Source organism: Cnephaeus nilssonii, assembly GCF_951640355.1.
Source record: "Cnephaeus nilssonii genome assembly, chromosome: 3".
NCBI lineage: Eukaryota > Metazoa > Chordata > Mammalia > Chiroptera > Vespertilionidae > Cnephaeus > Cnephaeus nilssonii.
Genome location: NC_137074.1, coordinates 106,749,621 through 106,771,920, shown reverse-complemented (window position 1 = coordinate 106,771,920; position 22,300 = coordinate 106,749,621). Strand labels below are relative to the sequence as shown.

The 22,300-nt window shown below is 41.2% G+C and overlaps 1 protein-coding gene across 1 annotated transcript; it reads right to left on the bottom strand.

The window, feature by feature from the left end:
• Positions 1 to 1,340: 1,340 nt before the first annotated feature.
• On the bottom strand, positions 1,341 to 2,210 carry LOC307097306 (large ribosomal subunit protein eL8-like). Its single transcript, XM_079767304.1, has one exon. It carries the CDS (start codon positions 2,194 to 2,196, stop codon positions 1,396 to 1,398), a length of 801 nt encoding a protein of 266 aa, XP_079623430.1. The 5' UTR covers positions 2,197 to 2,210; the 3' UTR covers positions 1,341 to 1,395.
• Positions 2,211 to 22,300: the final 20,090 nt, after the last annotated feature.

Genomic DNA, 22,300 nt, shown 5'->3' with positions numbered 1-22,300 from the left:
AATACATATATATATTTTTATATGAGGCTGTATTCAAGCCCCTCATTTGACCTGAACTAATCTGATACCTACATTCCAAGGTTGCAAAAACTCAGTTTCCATTTTGTTACAGAAAAACAACACTAGGGAAAGACTAGCAAGTGATGGAACTGGTCAGTGTATCTGCCATTCCCGGGTACTGTCTTGGTGAGAACTGTCAGTCCTTTCAGCCTTGTGCACTGATGCTGAAGACCCCCAGACCAGAACCTAGTCATTTGCCAGGCTCTCCCTATCATGGGGAGTTACAAGGAAACTGATATTCATGCTCACTCACCCTGCTGTCAAAACATTCCAGTCTTTAATCACTATATGACTTGCCAAATTCAATATGAATCACATGCAAAATTCAATATTAACCACATGGCTACAATTAAAACACCTCCAAATAATGAGAATGCCTAAAAAAGGGAAAATTCTGGGCATGTTTCCGGTCACGGTTGGTATTCTGCAACCAAATTTGAGAAAGTTCTTCAACTGAAATTTATGTTTGCACAGTGAGAAACTAAATTGTTATTCCCCTAATTCTTTCAACAAACCATTACATAGTCAAGAGTATGTGCTTGCACTTACTGGATATTTCTAAGGTTTTGGCTGACTCTCATTGAGTACATTTTCACTATAGGAAAGAATCCATTTCCCATGTCTAGGAAAGAAAGCTGCCAAAATCCAGTTCCAGATCTGCACACCACACCTGTCACTTCCCTACCTACTGGGAGACATTCTTTCTTTGACGTTTTTAAGCTGGAAACTCCAGAGCATATTTTAAACTCAGGACATTGAACTTTGTTTTCCTGAGGATTTTACTTAACTCAAAGTCTGTTATCCACGCCCCCCACCCCCAAAAATGTCTGAAATTTTAAATTTTTACAGGATTGAGAATTAAGATGAAAAAGAAGGCAAATTTTTTAAATTAAAAACTGAAATTATTTTACTTTCAGGTATGTTTTGCATTTTACCCTATGTTTAGAAGATATGTGCTAAGTCTTGTTATTTACTGGATCCTGAAAAGACTTTTCTGTGCAGAGTAAAATTACATCAGCTAAGAGACACATCAGGGTATTTGAGAAGACAATCTAATGGTATGTGTGATAACTGCTGACAGCCCATTCTAATTCTATAGCATGCCCCCAGTGCTTACTGAGATTGGATAAAGAAAATATAATCTTGGAGGCCCCATGTAGAGTGAATATTTTGGCAATTAGACATTTCTATATTTGGCTTAATTAATAAAAAATTTAATTTATATTCTGGTATCTCAAGAAATTTTTCTCAGAATATTCTCAGAATTTTTTTTTCCCCCGCTGGCTGAGGAGAATTTTTATTACTTTTATGTACAGAAAACTCAACAGTGCACACTTAGCCCAGCTTAGTGGCCAGCTCCTTAGCCTTGGCCTTCTCCAGCTTGGCGATGCGGGCCACCGACTTTGGACCCAGCACGTTGCCTCCCCAGTGGCGGCGGATCTCATCGTATCTGTCGTTGTAGTTGGTCCGGATGGCCTCCACCAGCTTGGCCAGAGCTTCCTTGTCCTCCGAGTTAACCTGTGTGAAGGCGACAGTGGTGCAGGTCTTCCTGTGGACGAGACGCCCCAGCCTGGCCTTGCCCTTGATGATGCAGCAGGGGACCCCCATCTTCCGGCACAGGGCGGGCAGGAAGACCACCAGCTCGATGGGGTCCATGTCGTGCGCTATCACAACCAGCTGCGCCTTCTTGTTCTCCACCAGGGTGGTGACCGTGTTCACCCCTGCTCGAAGGACAGGAGGCCTCTTGGTGGGAACATCCCCTTTGCCGGCAGCTTTTTTCTCAGCCCGGGCCAGCAACCGCTGCTTCTTCTCTTGCTTGGTCTCAGGCCTGTACTTGTGGGCCAGCTTCAGCAACTGAGTAGCTGTTTGGCGGTCCAGGGCCTGGGTGAACTGGTTAATGGCAGGCGGCACTTTCAGCCGCTTGTAGAGAATAGCCCTTTGCCGCTGCAGCCGAATGTAGCGGGGCCATTTGACAAAGCGGGTGAGGTCCCTTTTGGGCTGGATGTCCTGTCCAATGCCAAAGTTCTTGGGCCTTTTCTCAAACAGGGGGTTGACCACCTTCTTGGCCTCCTGCTTCTTCACGACAGTAGGGGCCGGCTCCACCTTCTTCCCCTTGGCCTTCTTCCCCTTCGGCATCTTGGGCGACAGGAGGAGAGAGCTCTCAGAATTTTTTAAAATTGATTTCAGAGAGGAAGGGTGGGGGATAGAAATATAAATATCTATGATGAGAGAAAGTCATTGATCAGCTGCCTCTTGCACGCCCCACACTGGGTATTGAACCCACAACCCAGGCATGTGCCCTGACCTGGAATCAAGCCTGTGAGCTCCTGGTTCATAGGTGGATGCTCAACCACTAAGCCATGCTGGCCAGGCCATTTGGGTGTCCTTTTAGGTATTTATGTTCTGAATGTTGTCAAGCAGCAAAAAGCTGTGATTAGTTAATCTCACAGTTTTATTCTTTATTTTATTTTATTGTAGTAAGAACACAATATGAGATCAACTCTCTTAATAAAATTTTTAGTGTACAATACATTACTGTTGACCCCACATACCATGTTATATACCAGATCTCTAGAGCATATTTATTTTGCTTAACTGAAACTTCATGCTCATTGGTTAATAATTCCACATTAAAAACATTATTATAGAAAGTGTGACCTAAACAGTCAAATCTTAGAAAAAGATGTATAAGATTTCTCATTACCAGAGCTTCTACATTATTGCCATGTGTCATAATTCCTCAAACTGGAAAACATTTTAGTGATTTAATGGACTCCATATTTCCATTCACCTTCTTTGAAATTGTCAAGTAGGTGTCTTCTACATATAAAAGCTTAACTCTTCTCTTATCCTATCTAATAAAGAGGGAATATGTTAATTGAACCTCATGCTGCTGCAAAGATGGTCGCACCCACAGCCAATAAGGAGGGAATAAGCTAATTGACTGCCCTGCCCTCAAAGATAGCAGCACCCACAGCCAATAAAGAGGGAATATGCTAATTGACTGCCCTGACCTCATAGATGGTGGTGCCCACAGCCACAAGATGGTGGCACCCAGTCCTCTCAGCCCCCCAGCCACCCAGGGCTGGCCCGAGGTGCAGGCAAGCCTCAGATGGCTCAGCTAACCAGGGACAGCCGAGGCTTGCACTGCTGGCAGTGGCAGCAGCAGAGGTGAGATGTTGCCTTCCCCTGATCACCAGGTCACCCCCTGACCCTGAGGGGTCCCGGACTGTGAGAGGGGGCAGGCCGGGCTGAGAGACACCCCTCCAGTGCATGAATTTTCATGCACCAGGCCTTTAGTCTTTTAATACAGAAACCGAGAAGCAAATTCTGCTTACCATTTCCTTTTCTATTTGCTGTAGGCTTGTCCTAGACCAAGGAATAATTTGAAAGAGGGAATCAAAGAATATCTTTTTAAATACCATTTATATAGAATTTAAGAGTTTATTGAGTACAGGTACTTACCCAAACAGGGCTATGGCTTGCCTTCAACAGACCTGGACTGCTTATTAGTCCTTGTGTCCACAAGAGGAATATGATTATTAATCATGCATGCAGTAGATGTTAATAAATGATTAGTAAGTTAAACTTTTTACAAAGATAGAAACTAATTTATATTAGGTCAGTAAAGAACTTAATCTAAACAAATTGCTATCCATAATTAGTTTAAAATTATATATATGTTGACAGAATCACATCCGTAGTGTTTCTTTATTTTTAATTATTTTTCTTCATTCTTTAATATTTCTTTCTTATTTGTTATAAACTAGAATTGAGTATCATATAATATTATTACCCTTAAATTTTCTACCTATTACTCTAGTATAGCTATTTAAAGTTGTAGGGTCTAGTCAACATATCAAGAGAAAATTAAAATATTACATGCCCAATGAATTGAAAAATTAGAATATTTCACATTTTAACTGGACACTGAAATTGACACCTTAGAAGCTGATTTTTTTTAAAATTCAACTTACATTCCAGTAAAAAGTAGAGTTTCAGGAGATAGTACTGAAACATCCAATTCTAGTTTAACCATTTTAATATCTTAGTCATACTTGAATTGACTATTTTTCTCTATGCTGATAGTAAAACAAGTGAACTAAAAAAAACAAACAAAAAAATAAGTGAAATAATGATGGGTCACACTATTAATCCACACCAGCGATTACACGTCTACCTCACCTATTTGTATATTTACTGCAAAAATTCAAACGCTACAGTTTAGGGTTATGTATTGAAAAAATAAATCACATCCATTATTTTTACTTTCCACTCTTTTGTCTTTTAGCATGGTTTTAAAAGTGTTTTCTGCTCTGTGCAGACCTTTTTATATACTTTGGAAATAAACTCCATCCCTGTGAGAGTGCTGACTTGCAGCATTGGTACTGACTTGAGGTCATCCTGTACCCATTACCTTGTATCCTCCACAAATAATAATCTGCTTTACATCATGTGGCACAACCTAACCAACTCACCAGTGAGAATGTGGAACATTGCTACAACAGTGCTTAAATTTATCCTATCTAATAACAGAGTAATATGCAAATTAACCATCACTCCACTACACCCACCAGCCAATCAGGAGCGAATATGTGAATAAACCTAACCAAGATGGCTACGGCCACAGAGAGCAGGAGGGAGGCTTGGATTTCCCCATTGATGGAAGAAGTCAAGCTTTCCGCCTGCCCTTGCCAGCCTAGGCCTCCACTCAAGGCTACAAAGTTTCAATGATAGAAGATACTTAAGTCCCAATAGAAATGGCTGCTGCAACGGAGCAAGCAGAAGGCTTGGCTCTGCTCCAGGCTACAAAGTTTCAATTGTAGAAGATAAATAACCCCCAGATACCAGGGCCTCCACTTGGGTCGCCAGGGGGCGTGGCTGGCCTGAAAACCACCACAGGCCCCTCGCCCAGGCCGCCCCACACCCCAAGGGAACCCCCTCCCTGATCTGGGACACCCTTCAGGGCAAATGAGCTGGCCCCCACCCATGCACCAGGCCTCTATCCTATCTCATAAAAGAGTAATATGCAGATTGACAATCACTCCCACACACAAGATGGCTGCCCCCATGTGGTCAAAGATCCTGCCCCTATGTGGACACAAGATGGCCACCACAAGATGGCCTGCAGGGGAGGGCCAGTTGGGAGGGACCAGGCCTGCAAGGGAGGGCATTGGGGGTGATCAAGCCTGCAGGGGAGGGCAGTTAGGGGTGACCAAACCGGCAGAGGAGGGAAGTTGGGGGCGACCAGGCCTGCAGGGAAGAGCAGTTGGGAGGGACCCAGGCCTGCAGGGGAGAGCAGTTGGGGGGGACCAGGCCTGCAGGGGAGGGCAGTTAGGGGCAAATAGGCTGGCAGGGGAGCAGTTAGACATCAATAAGGATGGCAGGAGAGTGGTTAGGGGGTGATCAGGCTGGCAGGCAGAAGTAGTTAGGGGCGATCAGGAAGGCAAGCAGGCGAGTAGTTGTGTGTCAGCAGTCCTGGATTGTGGGAGGGGTCCCAGATTGCAGAGGGTGCAGGCTGGGCTCAGGGACACCCCCCCCCCCGTGTACAAATTTCATGCACCGGGCCTCTAGTTTGTGTGTGTGTGTGTATATATATATATATATATATATATATATATATATATATATATTAATTTTTTTATTAAGGTATTATATGAGTACATATATTACCATTGTAGTTTGTATATATTTTTAAAAACCTTTTAAAATTTCATTTGTAAACTGGAATTCAATACTCATAGCACTTTCTTGGTCATTCATGGAAACACTCATAGGAGTGCAAAATGAGTCGCCCAATGTGCATGTTCTCAGCTTAGGTAGAAGGAGGTCACACTCTACCTTCTTGTTTCAACTCTCATACTTTAAACAGGTGTCCTTTTTGATGTCAGGTCTTTGCATGCTTGTGCTTTTTGTTGGTTATTTTTATATTTGTTGGTTATGTTGCTATTTAAAATGTCTCTAATACATAGCTATGATGTCTTTCCCAGTATTCCTAAGTGTGAGAACATTGTGATAAGCTTTACAGAAAAAATTCGTTAGATATGCTTCATTAGACATGTTACAATGCTGTTAAAGTTTAATGCTAAAGAACAAAAATATATTAAATAAAGTATATTTAAACAACAAAAAACACATACTATAAGATTGTATATTGACTAGTTGATGAAAATTTTGTGTCTAGAGGCTCATAGAAATCTAAACCAGAGCCAATGTCATCTTGAAGGGGAGAATGGCCTTTTCTAGGAACTAATCAGAACCACCACCCAGACAGGCCTTGGAATAGCTTGCAACCCAGCAGCCACTCCAGCCAAAATCCTGCTGCCCCACCTGCAGACCCGCGGACCCTGGGACCTCCACCTCCAAAGGTGCACTGATTCAGCAGCAGTAAGTGCAACTTCTCCCCTCCCCAGTGGCAGAACTCTGGACATCTCATTCATGCATTTCCAGCGCACAGGCATCCAGGGCACACCATTCCATAGGCAGCGCATAGGAGCCACGGGAAGCACGCTGCCCCACAGTAGAAATTCTGAATTCCTTCTTCCTGAATAACTGCCCACAGACACCCCAGCTGTACAACTTCAGTGCCAGGGCCCCTCAGAGTGCGTCAGAGCTCTGCGCCGGCAAATGCACTGCCACAGTCGTGTATTTCCAACGAGCCTATCTATCCACAGGGTGCTCTGGGGAGCTGCTGTGAGACTCTGCTGGGTGTGATTCTGCACAAATAAGGGTGCACTGCCCCGCAGTAGAAATTCTGAATTCCCTCTTCCTGAATAACTGCCCACAGTCACTCCAGCTGCTCAACCTCAGTGCCAGGGCCCCTCTGAGTGTATCAGAGCTCTGCACCATCAAACGCACCACCACATTCTAGCATTTCCAAGGGGCAGGCACCCTGAGCCCATCTATCCACAGAGCGCTTGTGGGAGTGGCTGTGAGCTCTCGCTGGGTGTGATCATGGACAAACAGGGACACACTCCCCACCGGCAGTAGAAATTCTGAATTCACTCATCCTGGATACCTGCCCACAGACTCCTCAATTATGCGGCTTCAGTGACAGGGCTCTTCAGAGTGCTTCAGTGTGCCTCGCTGGTAAAAGCACTGTGGATGCCCCTGTGAGTCGCCACTAGAAGCATGTGTCTATCCACCACAGGTACAGCAGCAAAAGCTGAGTCTTCCCACCCACAACAACAGAACTCTGGACACCACAGTCACGCCTGTACAGAGTGCAGGCCCCCTGAGCCCCATCACCCCAAAAGATGGTTCCTGTGAGTCCCCGCTGGACACGCTTGATTTCAATCAAGGGTGCAAGATAGCAAAAATTGGGACACCCCCCTCCACAGCTGCTGACTTCTAGACACTGCAGTTGCACCTTTCCAGCTCACAGTCCTACATCAAGACAACCCCAATAGCTCAAGTAGGGAGCTACACTACATTACCAAGCCCAGGAGAACTGACAGATCACACCTGTAGCACCATCCCCAAAAGAACCTGGGTAGCAAAGCAATTGGATCTACAATTGAAATGTTACAGCAAAAAATGGAGACAGGAGCGAGAAAATGGCGGCAGAATAGACAGACATGTTCCGAGCCTTGTCCTGGAGCAGAAAGAAAGAACAGCTGAGGGTCACATGGGGAGTGTTTGCCAGCAAGCTAAGGGACAGCTAAACTCCAGGAGAAGGTGTGGGACTGCTAGATGGGGTTCCCCTGACGGGGAAGCCCCCACTGTGGCTGGGTTCCCTCCTGGAGCTACTGGCTCGGACGGGGAAACTGCGCCATCTTGAAAGGGAAAGTGGATCTTAACAAAAGCCTGAAAATCCACAACTGTAGCAACCACCAAACAGCTGTGAGCCCCAGAACATCTGTCCCCAATTGGCGCAAACACATGGATTTAAAGGAGCTCTTCACTCCCCACCACGGAAAGGTCAGATCTCACCGGGGATAAGGTGAGGTCTCTGGTCCTGGTGGGAGAGAGAAACACGCGCACTGTGGGAGCTGGAGGACCGGGGAAGTCTGTGGTTAGAAAAGTCCTTGGCTGTTGGGGCTAGTGTGATCCATGAATGTGGAAGGGGGTCCTCAGAGCTGCTAACAGAAGGGATCTCTAAAAAGCAACCCATTTTGATCTGACACGGAGGGACAGCCTAAGAATTTCAAAGGTGTGCAGGTTGCTTAGACTTGCGTGCAGACCCACTGTTCACACACTTGGGCTTTTTCCTCTTCATTTACTTGCTTCTGATAACTAAGCCCAATACATAGGATCACCCAGTTGGGGACACCCTGGGAGACTGCAGGGGGAAGTTGTTTTTCTGGAACCTGGGGATCGGACCAGGGAGTGACCATCGGAGAGCCAGCTCTGAGGCAGCCCACCTCCACAAACCGGTACTGAGGGCCACAGGGAAAGAAGGCTAGAGAGGCAATAGAGACCCAGAATTCAATCCAGAAACACTGCCCCCCAGGGGCTGAATCACAAATTGACTCTTGTGCAATCAAAAATAAAGGAATACGTGAAATTAAGACACCGTCTTCTTAAAAATCAGGACTGGCTTAAAACACTGAGGAGCAGTGGAATGCAGGGAACTGCAATACTGTCTGCACTGGGAAACAGGCGTGCCAAACAGAACAATAGAGGAAGTGAATGACCTTCACTGCTGCACATTTTATTTTAATTTTTTATATATTTTTTATTTTCATTTTTTGCATCTTTTACTTAAGAAACAAATTTATTCCTGTTTTTCTCACTTGATTTTACCTTTTTAATTATTACATTTTTATTTTCAATCAGAATTATTACTACTACTATTTTATCTTTTTTTTTTAGTGGCATTTTATTTTCTCTTTATTTCACTTTGGGATTAGTGTTCTACATTCTATTTTCATCTTTCCTTTAGCATCGTTTTATCCTATCTCAACTCTACCTTTATGCCATCACTATCTTCCTAACCTTTCCCCTTTTGGTGTCCTGTTTATCTCAACCCTTTCCTGCTTTAGATTTTCCCTATTCTTTCTGTTTACCCCCTGCTAAAATTTCACCCTACTTATATATCTAATTTCCAATCCCCTGCTCCAAGTCCATACACACCTCTCTCTTCACTGTCTTAACTATCAAAAAATTGTTTTTCTCTCTGTCCTTTTGTTGTTCTGTGCTTGAATGTTGATTATATCGAATTTTTATGCTTTTTTGTGAGATTGTTTTGCTTATTCTTTTTGTTTGTTTGTTTGTTTTTTGTTTGCTTTGTTTTTATTTGTTTTTTACTTCTGTTTTCCCTTGACTTGCTTGATATTAGTTGGTGTTGTAGTTTGTATTAATTAACAGGTACTTGTTGCTGGCATTTGCTGGGAATAGTGGTTGTTCTATTGGAATTTTCTCCCCATATATATAGTTTGTTACCCTTTTCTCTCTTAGTCTCTTTCTTGTCTCTATTACTTTTTTTTCCCTTTCCCAATTTCATTATGACGCTCCTTTTTTTTTCTTTCTTTTTACTCTTCTTCTTTCTCTCCTATACCCTAATTTGCCTTTCTCTGGTGGTCACCTTTATTGGAGTTTATTAATATTGTGAATATATTTCTGTTCAGTGCCTTGTGTGTTGTACCTGGATGTGTTGTATTTTGTGCCTTTAAATCAACGCAGGAGAGAGAGAACTACATAACCACACATCCGGAGAAGATAGAACATGGGGAGACAAAGACACAGGCTGCATAGGAAAGAAAAGCAGGCATCACTAGAAAAGGAAGTAAACGAATTAGAGGCAAGCAACCTATCAGAGAAAGAATTCAGAGAAATGGTCATAAAGTGGCTGAAAAGAATGGAAGACAAATTTGACAATATGAATAAGAACCAAAGGAAATGAAAAAGAACCAAGAAGAAATGAAAAATGACATCACTGCTGTAAAGAACTCAATAGAAAGCATCAAGAGTAGACTAGAAGAAGCAGAGGACTGTATGAGTGAGCTATGGAAAAGACAAGATGGGAAAAAATACCCAAGTAGAGAGCTTCTAGAAAAAAAAATTAAAAAGCAGGAGGAGAGCCTAAGGGAACTTTGGGACAACACAAAACAAAACAACATCCTCATAATAGGGGTTGCAGAAGGAAATGAAACTGAGCAAGGAATAGAAAAGCTTTTTGAAGAAATAATGACAGAAAACTTTCATGATATAAGGAAGAAAAGACCGACACAAATCCAAGAAGCTCACAGAGTCCCAAGAAAAATGAACCCCAAAAGACCGAACCCAAGGCACATTATAATTAAACTAGAGGCCCAGTGCACGAAATTCGTGCACAGAGGGGGGTTGTCCCTCAGCCCAGCCTGTACCCTCTCCAATCTGGGACCCCTCAAGGGATGTCCGACTGCCCGTTTAGGGCGATCCCTGGGCAGTCGGACATCCCTCTCACAATCCAGGACGGCTGGCTCCCAACTGCTTGCCTGCCTGCCTTCCTGATTTTCCCTAACCGCTTCTGCCTGCCAGCCTGATCACCCCCTAACCACTCTGCTGCCAGCCTGTTTGCCCCCAACTTCCCTCCTCTGCCGGCCTGGTTACCCCTAACTGCCCTCTCCTGCAGGGTTGATCACCTCCAACTGCCCTCCCTTGCAGGTCGCGTGCCTCCCAACTGCCCTCTCCTGCTGGCCATCTTGTGGTGGCCATCTTGTGTCCACATGGGGGCAGGACCTTTGACCACATGGGGGCAGCTATATTGTGTGTTGCAGTGATGATCAATCTGCATAGTACTCTTTTATTAGATAGGATAGAGGCCTGGTACAGGGGTGGGGGCCAGCTGGTTTGCCCTGAAGGGTGTACCTGATCAGGGTGGGGTTCCCTTGGGGTATGGGGCAGCCTGAGTGAGGGGCCTGTGGTGGTTTGCACGTCAGCCACGCCCCCTGGCAACCCAAGAGGAGGCCCTGTTAACTGGAATTTATTTTCCTTCTACAATTGAAACTTTGTAGCCTGGAGCAGAGCCAAGCCTGGGGCTCCCTCCGAGGCAGGCAGCCATTTGTGTTGGGGTTATAATTGAAACTTTGTTGCCTTAAGCGGGTGGGCCCGGCCAGGGTGTGTGGAAAGCTTTGCTTCCCCTGTTGCCGGTGGCAACCCTGGCCTGCTCTCTCAAGCTCCATCCTGCCGCCATTTGTTTGAATTTGTTTACCTTCTATAATTGAAACTTTGTAGCTTGAGTGGAGGCTTAGGCCTGCAACGGCTGGCAGAAAGCTTGGCTTCCTCTGTTACCTAGGAAACGTTGCTCTCTGTGGCTGTACCCATCTTGGTTTGGGTTAATTTGCATACTCGCTCTGATTGGATGGTGGCGTGGCTAGTGGGCGTGGCTTGTGGGTGTGTCGGAGGTATGGGCAATTTGCATATCTGTCTATTATTAGATAGGATGAGCAAACACCAATGAAAAAGTAAGAATCTTAAAAGCAGCCAGAGAGAGAGAGAAAGTTACATACAAAGGAACCCCCATCAGACTAGCAAGTGATTTCTCAACAGAAACTCATCAGGCCAGAAGAGAATGCAATGAAAAACACAAAGTTATGCAAAGGAAGGGTCTGAATCTAAGAATACTGTACCCAGCAAGGCTATCAATAAAAATTGAAGGTGAAATCAGCAGCTTCACAGACAAAAAAAAAAGACTAAGGGAATGTATGACCACCAAACCATCAATGCAAGAAATGCTAAAGGGTCTGCTGTAAAAAGAAGAAATAGGAAGCGAAGAAGGAACACAAGTGTATAGAATAACAATGGTGACAAATAAGTACCTATCAATTATAACTTTAAATGTAAATGGATTAAATGCCCCAATCAAAAGACATAGGGTAATGAATTGGATAAGAAAACAAGACCCATATATCTGCTGTCTACAAGAAACACACCTCAGAAAAAAAGACACCCAAAGACTGAGGGTGAAGGGATGGAAAAAGTTTTTCCAGGCGAATGGAAATGAAAAAAAAGCTGAGGGAACAATACTTATATCTGACAAATTAGATCTCAAAGTGAAGGACATAAGAAGAGATAAGGAAGGCCACTTCATAATACTAAAGGGAGCAATCCAACAAGAAAAAACAACTCTTGCCGAAACCGATTTGGCTCAGTGGATAGTGGATAGAGCGTCGGCCTGCGGACTGAAAGGTCCCAGGTTTGATTCCGGTCAAGGGCATGTACCTTGGTTGCGGGCACATCCCCAGTATAGGTTGTGCAAGAGTCAGCTGATCAATGATTCTCTATCATCGATGTTTCTAACTCTCTTTCCCTCTCTCTTCCTCTCTATAAAAAATCAATAAAATATATTTAAAAAAATAAAAAATAACTCTGGTAAACGTAGAAACAACAATCCAAAATCTATAGGACACAGCGAAAGCAGTCTTGAGAGGGAAGTTCATACCTCTACAAGCCTACTGAAAAAAACAAGAAACAATGGTAATAAATGACCTAAACCTACAACTCAAAGAGTTAGAAAAAGAGCAACAAGAAAAGGCCAGTGTAAGCAGAGGGAATGAAATAATAAAGAACAGAGCGGAGGTAAACGACATAGAGACCAAAGAAACAATACAAAAGATCAACAAAACCAAGAGTTGGTTCTTTGAAAGGATAAACAAGATTGATGAACCTCTAGGCAGGCTCACCAAGAAGCAAAGAGAGAAGACCCAAATAAACAAAATCAGAAATGAAAGAGGTGAAATAACAACAGACTCTGCCGAAATACAAAGGATTGTTAAAAAAAAAATACTACAAAAAACTCTATTCCAACAAACTAGACAACCTGGAGGAAATGGACCTATTCCTAGAAAAATATAACCTTCCAAAACTCAATCAGAAAGAATCTAAACCAGGGGTCCTCAAACTTTTAAAACAGGGGGCCAGTTAACTGTCTCTCAGACCGTTGGAGTGCCGGACTATAGTTTAAAAAAAAAAATGAACAAATTCCTATGCACACTGCTAAGTCGGCTGCTAAGCAGTACAGGCAGCGTTGGAAAAAACACCCAGCAGGCTGGATAAATATCCTCGGTGGGCTGCATGAAGCCCGCGGGCCGTAGTTTGAGGACCCCTGATCTAAACAGATCAATAGGCCAGTAACTATGGAAGAAATTGAAGCAGTCATCAAAAAACTTCTGGCAAACAAAAGCCCGGGGCCAGACGGCTTCACAGGAGAGTTTTACCAAACATTCAAGGAAGAAATAAAACCTATCCTCCTCAGACTATTCCAAAAAATTCAAGTGGAAGGAACACTTCCAAGCTCCTTCTATGAAGCCTGCATCACCCTAATACAAAAAACAGATGAAGACAACACAATGAAGGAGAATTACAGGACAATGTCCCTCATGAACATAGATGCCAAAATCCTCGACAAAATTCTAGCAAATTGGCATCAACAGTACATCAGAAAGATCATACACCATTACCAAGTAGGATTTATCCCAGGAATGCAAGGATGGTACAATATCTGCAAATCAATAAATGTGATACATCACATAAACAAATTGAGAGATAAAAATCACATAGTCATACCAATTGATGAAGAAAAAGCAATTGACAAAATTCAACACCCTTTCTTGATAAAAAAAAACTCTTAACAAGGTGGGAATAGAAGGATCATACCTGAACATAATAAAAGCTATATATGATAAACCCACAGAAAACATCATACTCAATTGGCAAAAACTAAAACCATTTCTTCTAAGAACAGGAATAAGACAGGGATGCCCACTCTTACCACTCCTGTTTGACATAGTACTGGAAGTATTAGCCATTGCAATTAGACAAGAAGAAGAAATAAAAGGCATCCAAATGGGAAAAGAAGAAGTAAATCTGTCCTTACTTGCAGATGACATGATATTGTACATAAAATACCTGAAAGACTCTATAAAAAAATTAATAGACTTAATAAATGAATTCAGCAATGTAGCAGGATACAAAATTAATGCCATGAAATCTATGGCATTTATATACACCAATAGTGACCTGACAGAGAGAGAGACTAAAAAAGCAATCCCATTTACCATCACACCAAAAAAATTAAGATACCTAGGAATAAACTTAGCTAAGGAGATAAAAGACCTATACACAGAAAACTACAGGACACTGAAAAAAGAGATAGAGGAAGATGTAAATAGATGGAAGAACATACCATGTTCATGGATTGGTATAATCAAAATCATGAAAATGTCCATACCACCCCAAGCAATTTATACATTCAATGCACTCCCCATTAAAATACCAATGGCATATTTCAGACCTAGAAAGAACTCTCCAAAAAATCATCTGGAATAAAAAAAGACCCCGAATAGCCACAGAAATCCTGAGAAAGTACAATAAAGTAGGAGGGATCTCAATACCAGATTTCAAGCTGTATGACAAATCCACTGTTTTCAAAACAGACGGGTACTGGCACAAGGACAGACATATAGATCAATGGAATAGAATAGAGAATCCAGATATCGACCCAAACCACTATACTCAATTAATATTTGACAAAGGAGGCATGAACATACAATAGAGTCAAGAGAGTGTCTTCAATAAATGGTGTTGAGAAAATTGGATAGATACATGCAAAAAAATGAAACTAGATCACCAACTTACAGCATACACAAAAACAAACTCAAAATGGATACAGGACTTAAACACAAGATGGGAAACCATAAAAATACTAGAGGAATCCGCAGGCAGCACAATCTCAGACATATGCCGAAAGAACTTCTTCACTGATACTGCTTCTAGGGCAATGGAAGCTAAAGAGAAAATGAACAAATGGGACTATATCAAAATAAAAAGGTTTTTACAGCAAAAAAAAACCATCAACAAAACAACAAGAAAGCCCACTGTATGGGAGAACATATTTGCAAATGTTATCACTGATAAAGTTTTAATGTGAACATCTACAAGCAGCTTATACAATTTAATAAAAGGAAGATAAATGATCCAATAAAAAAACGGGCAACGGACCTAAACAGAATCTTTTCAAAAGAAGACAGAAGGAAGCCCAAGAGACACATGAAAGCATGCTAAAGGTCACTAATTATCTGAGAGATCCAAATCAAAAATGCGGTACCAACTCTCACCTGTCAGAATGGCTATCATCAACAAATCAACAAACAACAAGTGTTGGCAAGGATGCAGAGAAAAAGGAACCCTGTGCACTGCTGGTGGGAATGCAGACTGGTGCAGCCACAGTGGAGAACAGTATGGAATTTCCTTAAAAAAACTGAAAATGGAACTCCCATTTGACCCAGTAATCCCACTCCTAGGAATATATCCTAAGAAACTAGAAACATCAATCAGAAAAGATATATGCACCCCTATGTCCAAAGCAGCAAAATTTACAATAGCTAAGATTTGGAAACAGCCTAGGTGCCCTTCAGCAGATGACTGGATCAGAAAAGTATGGTACATCTACACAATGGAATACTATGCTGCCATAAAAAAGAAGGAATTCTTACCATTTGCAGCAACCTGGATGGAATTGGAGAACATGATACTAAGTGAAATAAGCCAGTCAATGAAAGAAAAATTCCACATGATCTCACTCATTTATGGATAATAAAGAACATTATAAACTGATGAACAAAAAGATAGATACAGAGACAGTAAAGCATCAAACAGACTGTCAAATTACAGCGGGAAAGTTATGGAGAGGTGGGGGAGATAAGAGATCAACCGAAGGACTCGTATGCATGCATATAAGCATAACCAATGGACAGAAAACACTGGGGGGTTGAGGGCATGTATGGGAGTGTGGTGGGGGGGCAATGGTAAGATATGTACACATATAATACCTTAATAAAATAATGGGAAAAAATGGAGAGACAAAACAGCAATCCCCAAAGGAAAGAAAAAGAGGAATCACCAGAAAGGGAGTTAAATGAAATTGAGGCTAGCAACATATCAGAGAAAGAATTCAGAGTAATGGTTATAAGGATGCTCAAACAGGTGGATGACAAATAGCACAACTCAATGACAAATACAGGAGTAAATGAGAATAATAAGGAGCTGAATGAGAATGTCAACAACGTGAAAAGGGACCAAGAAGAGATGAAAAACGACATAGCTGCAATAAAGAACACAATAGAAGGCTCAAACTGTAGACTAGAAGAGGCTCATGACTGCATCAGCGAATTAGAAGACAAAGTAGGAAAAAACACACAAATACAGCAGCAACTGGAAAGAAGACTTACAAGGCAAGAGGAGAGCCTAAGGGAGGTTTGGGAAAACACAAATGAAACAACATTCACATACTAGGGGTACCAGAAGGGGAGGAAGAGAAGCAAGGAATAGAAACCTGTTTGAAGAAAGAATGACAGAAAACTTTCCAGATATTGGCAAGAAAAAAACTACACAAGTCAAAGAAGCACATAAAGTCCTAAAAAAGATGAACACCAAAAGACTGATAGCAAAACACATCATAATTAAATTGGCAAACACCAAGGACAAAGTAAGAATCTTAAAGGCTGCCAAAGAGAGACAGAAAGTTACCACAAGGGATTTCCTATTAGAATATCAACTGATTTCACAACAGAAACACAGCAGGCCAGAAGGAAATGCAATGAAATATACAAAGTGATGCAAAGCAAGGAACTGAACCCAAGAATACTATACCCAGCAAGTCTATCATTCAAAATTGAAGGTGGAATCAGGAGCTTCTCAGATAAAAAAGGGCTAAGAGAGTTTATCACTACCAAGCCAGTAATGCAAGAAATGCTAAAGGGACTGCTGTAAAAAGAAGAAACAGAAAACAAAAAGAAACTGAAACATTAAGGATAAATATGACAACAAACAGGTACTTATCAATAATAACATTAAACATAAATGGATTAAATGCATCAATCAAAAGACATAGGGTAGCTGAATGGATAAGAAAACATGACCCATATATTTTCTGTCTGCAAGAGACCCACCTCAGAACAAAGGATTCACACAGACTGAGAGTGAAGGGATGGAAAAACATTTTTCAGGCAAATGAAAATGAGAAAAAAGCTGCAGTTGCAATACTTATATCTGATAAAATATATCTCAAAGTAAAGGCCATAACAATAGATAAGGAAGGCCACTATATAATACTAAAGGGAGCAATTCCACAAGAAGATATAACTCTGATAAACATATATGCACCCAATACAGGAGCACCCAAATACATAAAACAACTTCTGGAAGAAATCAAGGGAGAGATCAATAGCAATTCAATCATAGTAGGCGACTTTAATACCCTACTGACACCTCTGGATAAATCATCTAAACAAAATATCAGAAAAGAAACAGCAATCCTAAATGACTCACTAGAACAGATGGACTTAATTGAAAGCTTCAGAACATTTCACCCCAAAGCTACAGAATATGCATTCTTCTCCAGTGCACATGTGACATTTTCAAAGATAGACCACATATTAGGACAAAGGGAAAGTCTCTTCAAAGTCAAGAAGATAGAAATTATAACAAGCATCTTCTCTGATCACAATGGCCCAAAATTAGAAATCAAGTACAATAAAAACCATTAAAAAAATCAAACACTTTGAGACTCAATAGCATGCTATTAAACAATTATTGGGTTACCAAAGAGATCAAAGAAGAAATTAAAAGCATCGGGAAAACAAATGACAATGAAAACACAACAATCCAAAATCTATGGGACACAATAAAAGAAGTCCTGAGAGGGAAGTTCATAGCTCTACAGGCCTACCTCAAAAAACAAGAAAAAATGGTATTAAATTATTTAACCTTGCAACTTAAAGAACTAAAAAGAGAGCTATAAGAGAAGACCAGAGTGAGCAGAAGGAAGGAGATAATAAAGATCAGAGCAGAAATCAATGACATAGAGACCAAAAAATCAATACATAAGATCAATGTAACCAAGAGCTGGTTCTTTGAATGGATAAACAAGATTGATGAACCTCTAGTCAGACTCACCAAGAAACAAAGAGGGCCCAAATAAACAAAATTCAAAATGAAAGAGGTGATGTAACAACTGACCCCACAGATATACAAAAGATTGTAATAAAAATACTATGAACAATTCTACTCCAACAAACTGGACAACCTCAACAAAATGGACACATTCCTAGAAAAATACAAACTTCCAAACTCAACCAGAAAGATTCAAAAACCCTGAATAGGCTTATAACTACTGATGAAATTGAAACAGAATTCAAAAAGCTTCCAGCAAACAAGAGCCCTGGACTGGATGGCTTCACAGTGAAGTTTTATCAAACACTCAAATAAGAACGAAAACCAGTCCTTCTCAGACTATTCCAAAAATTCAAGAGAAAGGCACACTTCCAAACTCTTTCTATGAAGCCAGCATTACTCTAATCCCAAAACCAGATAAAGACACCACAAAGAAAGAGAATTACAGGCCAATATCCCTGATGAACATAGATGCTAAAATCCTCAACAAAATTCTAGCAACTTGATCCAGGATTACATTAGAAAGATCATATACCATGACCATATGGGATTTATTCCGGGTGCTAAGGCTGATACAATATCTGCAAATCAATAAATGTGATGCATCACATAAACAAAATGAGAGACAAAAATCACATATCAATTGATGCATAAAAGGCATTTGACAAAATCCAACACCTTTTTCTGATAAAAACACTCAGCAAAGTGGGAATAGAGGGATCATATGACAAACCTACAGCCAACATCACAGTCAATGGGCAAAAACTAAAACCATTTCCACTAAGAACAAGAACAAGACAAGGATGCCTGCTTTCTCCACTCCTGTTCAACATAGTACTGGAAGTGCTAGCCACACAATCAGAGAGGAAGATGAAATAAAGTGCATCCAAATTGGAAAATAAGAAGTAAAATTGTCATTATTCTCAGACTACATGATACTGTACATAGAAAACCATAAAGACTTCATCAAAAAATTATTAGACTTAATAAATGAATTCGGAAATGTAGCAGTATACAAAATTAATGCCAAGAAATCTATGGCATTTCTATACACCAACAGTGAATGTGCAGAAAGAGACACTAAGAAAACAATCCGATTTACCATCACACCAAAAAAATTAAGATAACTAGTTATAAACTTAATTAAGAAGGTAAAAGACCTATATTCAGAAAACTACAGGATATTGACAAAATAGATAGAGGACAACATAAATAGATGAAAGAGTATACCATGTTCATGGATTGGTAGAATCAACATCATTAAAATGTCCATACTACCCAAAGCAATCTATAGATTCAATGTAATCCCTATTAAAATACCAACGGCATATTTCACAGACCTAGAAAGAACTCTCCAAAAATTCATCTGGAATAAAAAAGTCCTCGAATAGCTGCAGCAACCCTGAGAAAGAAGAGCAACATAGGAGGGATCTCAATACCAGATATCAAGCTGTATTACAAAGCCACTGTTCTAAAAATAAATCCCTGGTACTGGCATAAGAACAGACATATAGACCAATGGAATAGAATAGAGAACCCAGAAATTGACCCAAAACACTATGCTCAATTAATATTTGACAAAGGAGGCAAGAGCATACAATGAGGTCAAGACAGTCTCTTCAATAAATGGTGTTGGGAAAATTGGACAGATACATGCAAAATAATGAAACTAGACCACCAAATTACACTATATACAAAAATAAACTTAAAATGGATAAAGGACTTAAATGTAAGATGGGAAACCATAAAAATACTAGAGGAATCCATAGGCAGCAAAATCTCAGACATATGCCAAAGCAATATCTTCACTGATACAGCTCCTAGGAGAATATAAACTAAAGAGAAAATTAACAAATGGGACTAGATCAAAATAAAAAGCTTTTGCACAGCAAAAGAAACCATCAACAACAACAAAAAAAAAACAACAACAAGAAAGCCCACTGTATGGGAGAACATATTTGCCGATGTTATCTCCATTAAGGGTTTAATCTCCAACATTTATAGGGAACTCATGCAACTTAACAAAAGGAAGATGAACAACCCAATCAAAAAATGGGCAAAGGACCTAAATGGATACTTTTTGAAAGAGGACAGAAGGAAGGCCAAGAGGCATATGAAAACATGCTAAAAGTCACTAATCATCTAAGAGATGCAAATCAAAATGACAATGTGGTACCATCTCACACCTGTCAGAATGACTAACATGAACAAATCAACAAACTACAAGTGCTGACGAGGATGCTGAGAAAAAGGAACCCTCGTGCACTTGTGGTGGTAATCCAGACTGGTGCAGCCTCTGTGGAGAACATTATGGAGTTTCCTCAAAAAACTAAAAATGAAACTCCCATTTGACCCAGTGATCCCACTTTTAGGAATATATCCCAAGAAACTAGAAACACCAATCAGAAAGGATATATGCACCCCTATGTTCATAGCGGCAAAATTTACCATAGCTAAGATTTGGAAAAAGCCTAAGTGCCCATCAGCAGATGAATGGATTTGAAAACTATGGTACATCTACACAATGAAATACTACTATGCTTTAAAAAAGAAGGAATTCTTACCATTTGCAGCAGCATGGATAGAACTGGAGAGCATTATGCTAAATGAAATAAGCCAGTCAGTGAAAGAAAAATACCACATGATCTCACTCATTTGTGGATAATAAAGAACATTATAAACTGATGAACAAAAAGATAGATACAGAGGCAGAGAAACATCAAACAGACTGTCAAATTACAGTGGGAAGCCTGGGGGTGGGAGGTAAGAGATCAACCAAAGTACTTGTATGCATGCATATAAGCATAACTAATGGACACAAGACACTGGGGGATGAGGGCATGTATGGGAGTGGGGTGGGGGAGCAATGGGGAGATATGGACACATGTAATACCTTAATCAATAAAAGAAATCTAAACCTGCATTTTCTCTGGGAGCAACACTCAGAATTTGCAGCAACTTTATAGAATATTACTGTGAATGACACTCAACTATAAGTACAAAATGACATTCAACTATAATTACAACAGTGAAGCTATTGGATAAAGTTTTAACCAAATGTTCCAAATTAATCCTACCTAATAATAGACAAATATGCAAATTGACCGTACCTTCGCTATGCCCGCGATTGGCCAGGAGGCGCGGGGGGACGCTGAGCTCGCAACGCCAGCGGCGGCTGGAGCTCAGCGTCTGCGCCATGGTTGTGCTGCAGCACAGAAGGGGCCTCTGGGTTAGCGAGCTCACATTCCGCCGTGGACCATCAAAAGCAGGGGAGCTGGGTGCCTGTCCACTCAGGCACCAGGCCTTTCAGAAGCCTCCGCCGCACTGGTGGCTTCTGAAAGGCCTGGTGCACCAGCGGACAGGCACCCAGCTCCCCTGTGATCGAAAGCGAAAGCGTGTAGGGGACCCTACACGTGCATGATTCAATCATGCACTGGGCCTCTAGTATGATTAATAAGAGGCAAATTGACATCATGGTTCACAAGTTTAGATTTCCCCTAAAACATGTAATGTTCCCTATGTAGTATTCCAGCCCATTTTTGTATTGGTTAAAGTATTAGATATGTGTCCTTATCCCCTCATTGCCCTCCCCCTTCTCATGCCCTCACACCCTGGTGTCTGTATCCATTGATTATGCTTATATGCATGCATTCAAGTCCTTTGGTTGATCTCTTCCCTGGATCCCTACCCTCCCCGGTCATCCCTGATGTTTGAGCATCTGATTGATGCTTCTCTGTCTGGATCTGTTTTTGTTCATCAGTGTATGTTGTTCATTATAATCCACAAATGAGTGAGATCATGTGATATTCATCTTTCTCTGACAGACATATTTCGCCTAGCATAATGCTCTCCAGGTCCATCCATGTGGTTGCAAATGGTAGGAGTTCCTTCCTTTTTACAGAAGCATAGTATTTCATTGTGTAAATGTACCATGGTTTTTTAATCCACTCATCGGCTGATGGGCACTTAGGCTGTTTCAAAATCTTAGCTATGCTAAATTGTGCTGCTAGGAACATAGGGGTGCATAAATCCTTTCTGATTGCTGTTTCTAGTTTCTTGGGATATGTTCATACAAGTGGGATTATTGGGTCAAATGGGAGTTCCATTTTTAGTTTTTTGAGGAAACTCCATAATGTTCTCCACAGTGGCTGCACCAGTCTGCATTCCCACCAGCATTGCACTAGAGTTCCTTTTTCTCAGAATCTTCGCCAGCACTTGTCCTTTGTTGATTTGTTGATGATAGTCATTCTGACAGGTGTGAGATGGCATCTCATTGTCATTTTGATTTGCATCTCTCCAGTGATTAGTGACTTTGAGCATGTTTTCATATGCCTCTTGCCTTCCTTCTGTCCTCTTTCGAAAAGTA

Bases quoted from the DNA above. Each gene is read 5' to 3' on its own strand.
- LOC307097306 (XM_079767304.1), bottom strand. From the start codon at position 2,196: ATGCCGAAGGGGAAGAAGGCCAAGGGGAAGAAGGTGGAGCCGGCCCCT.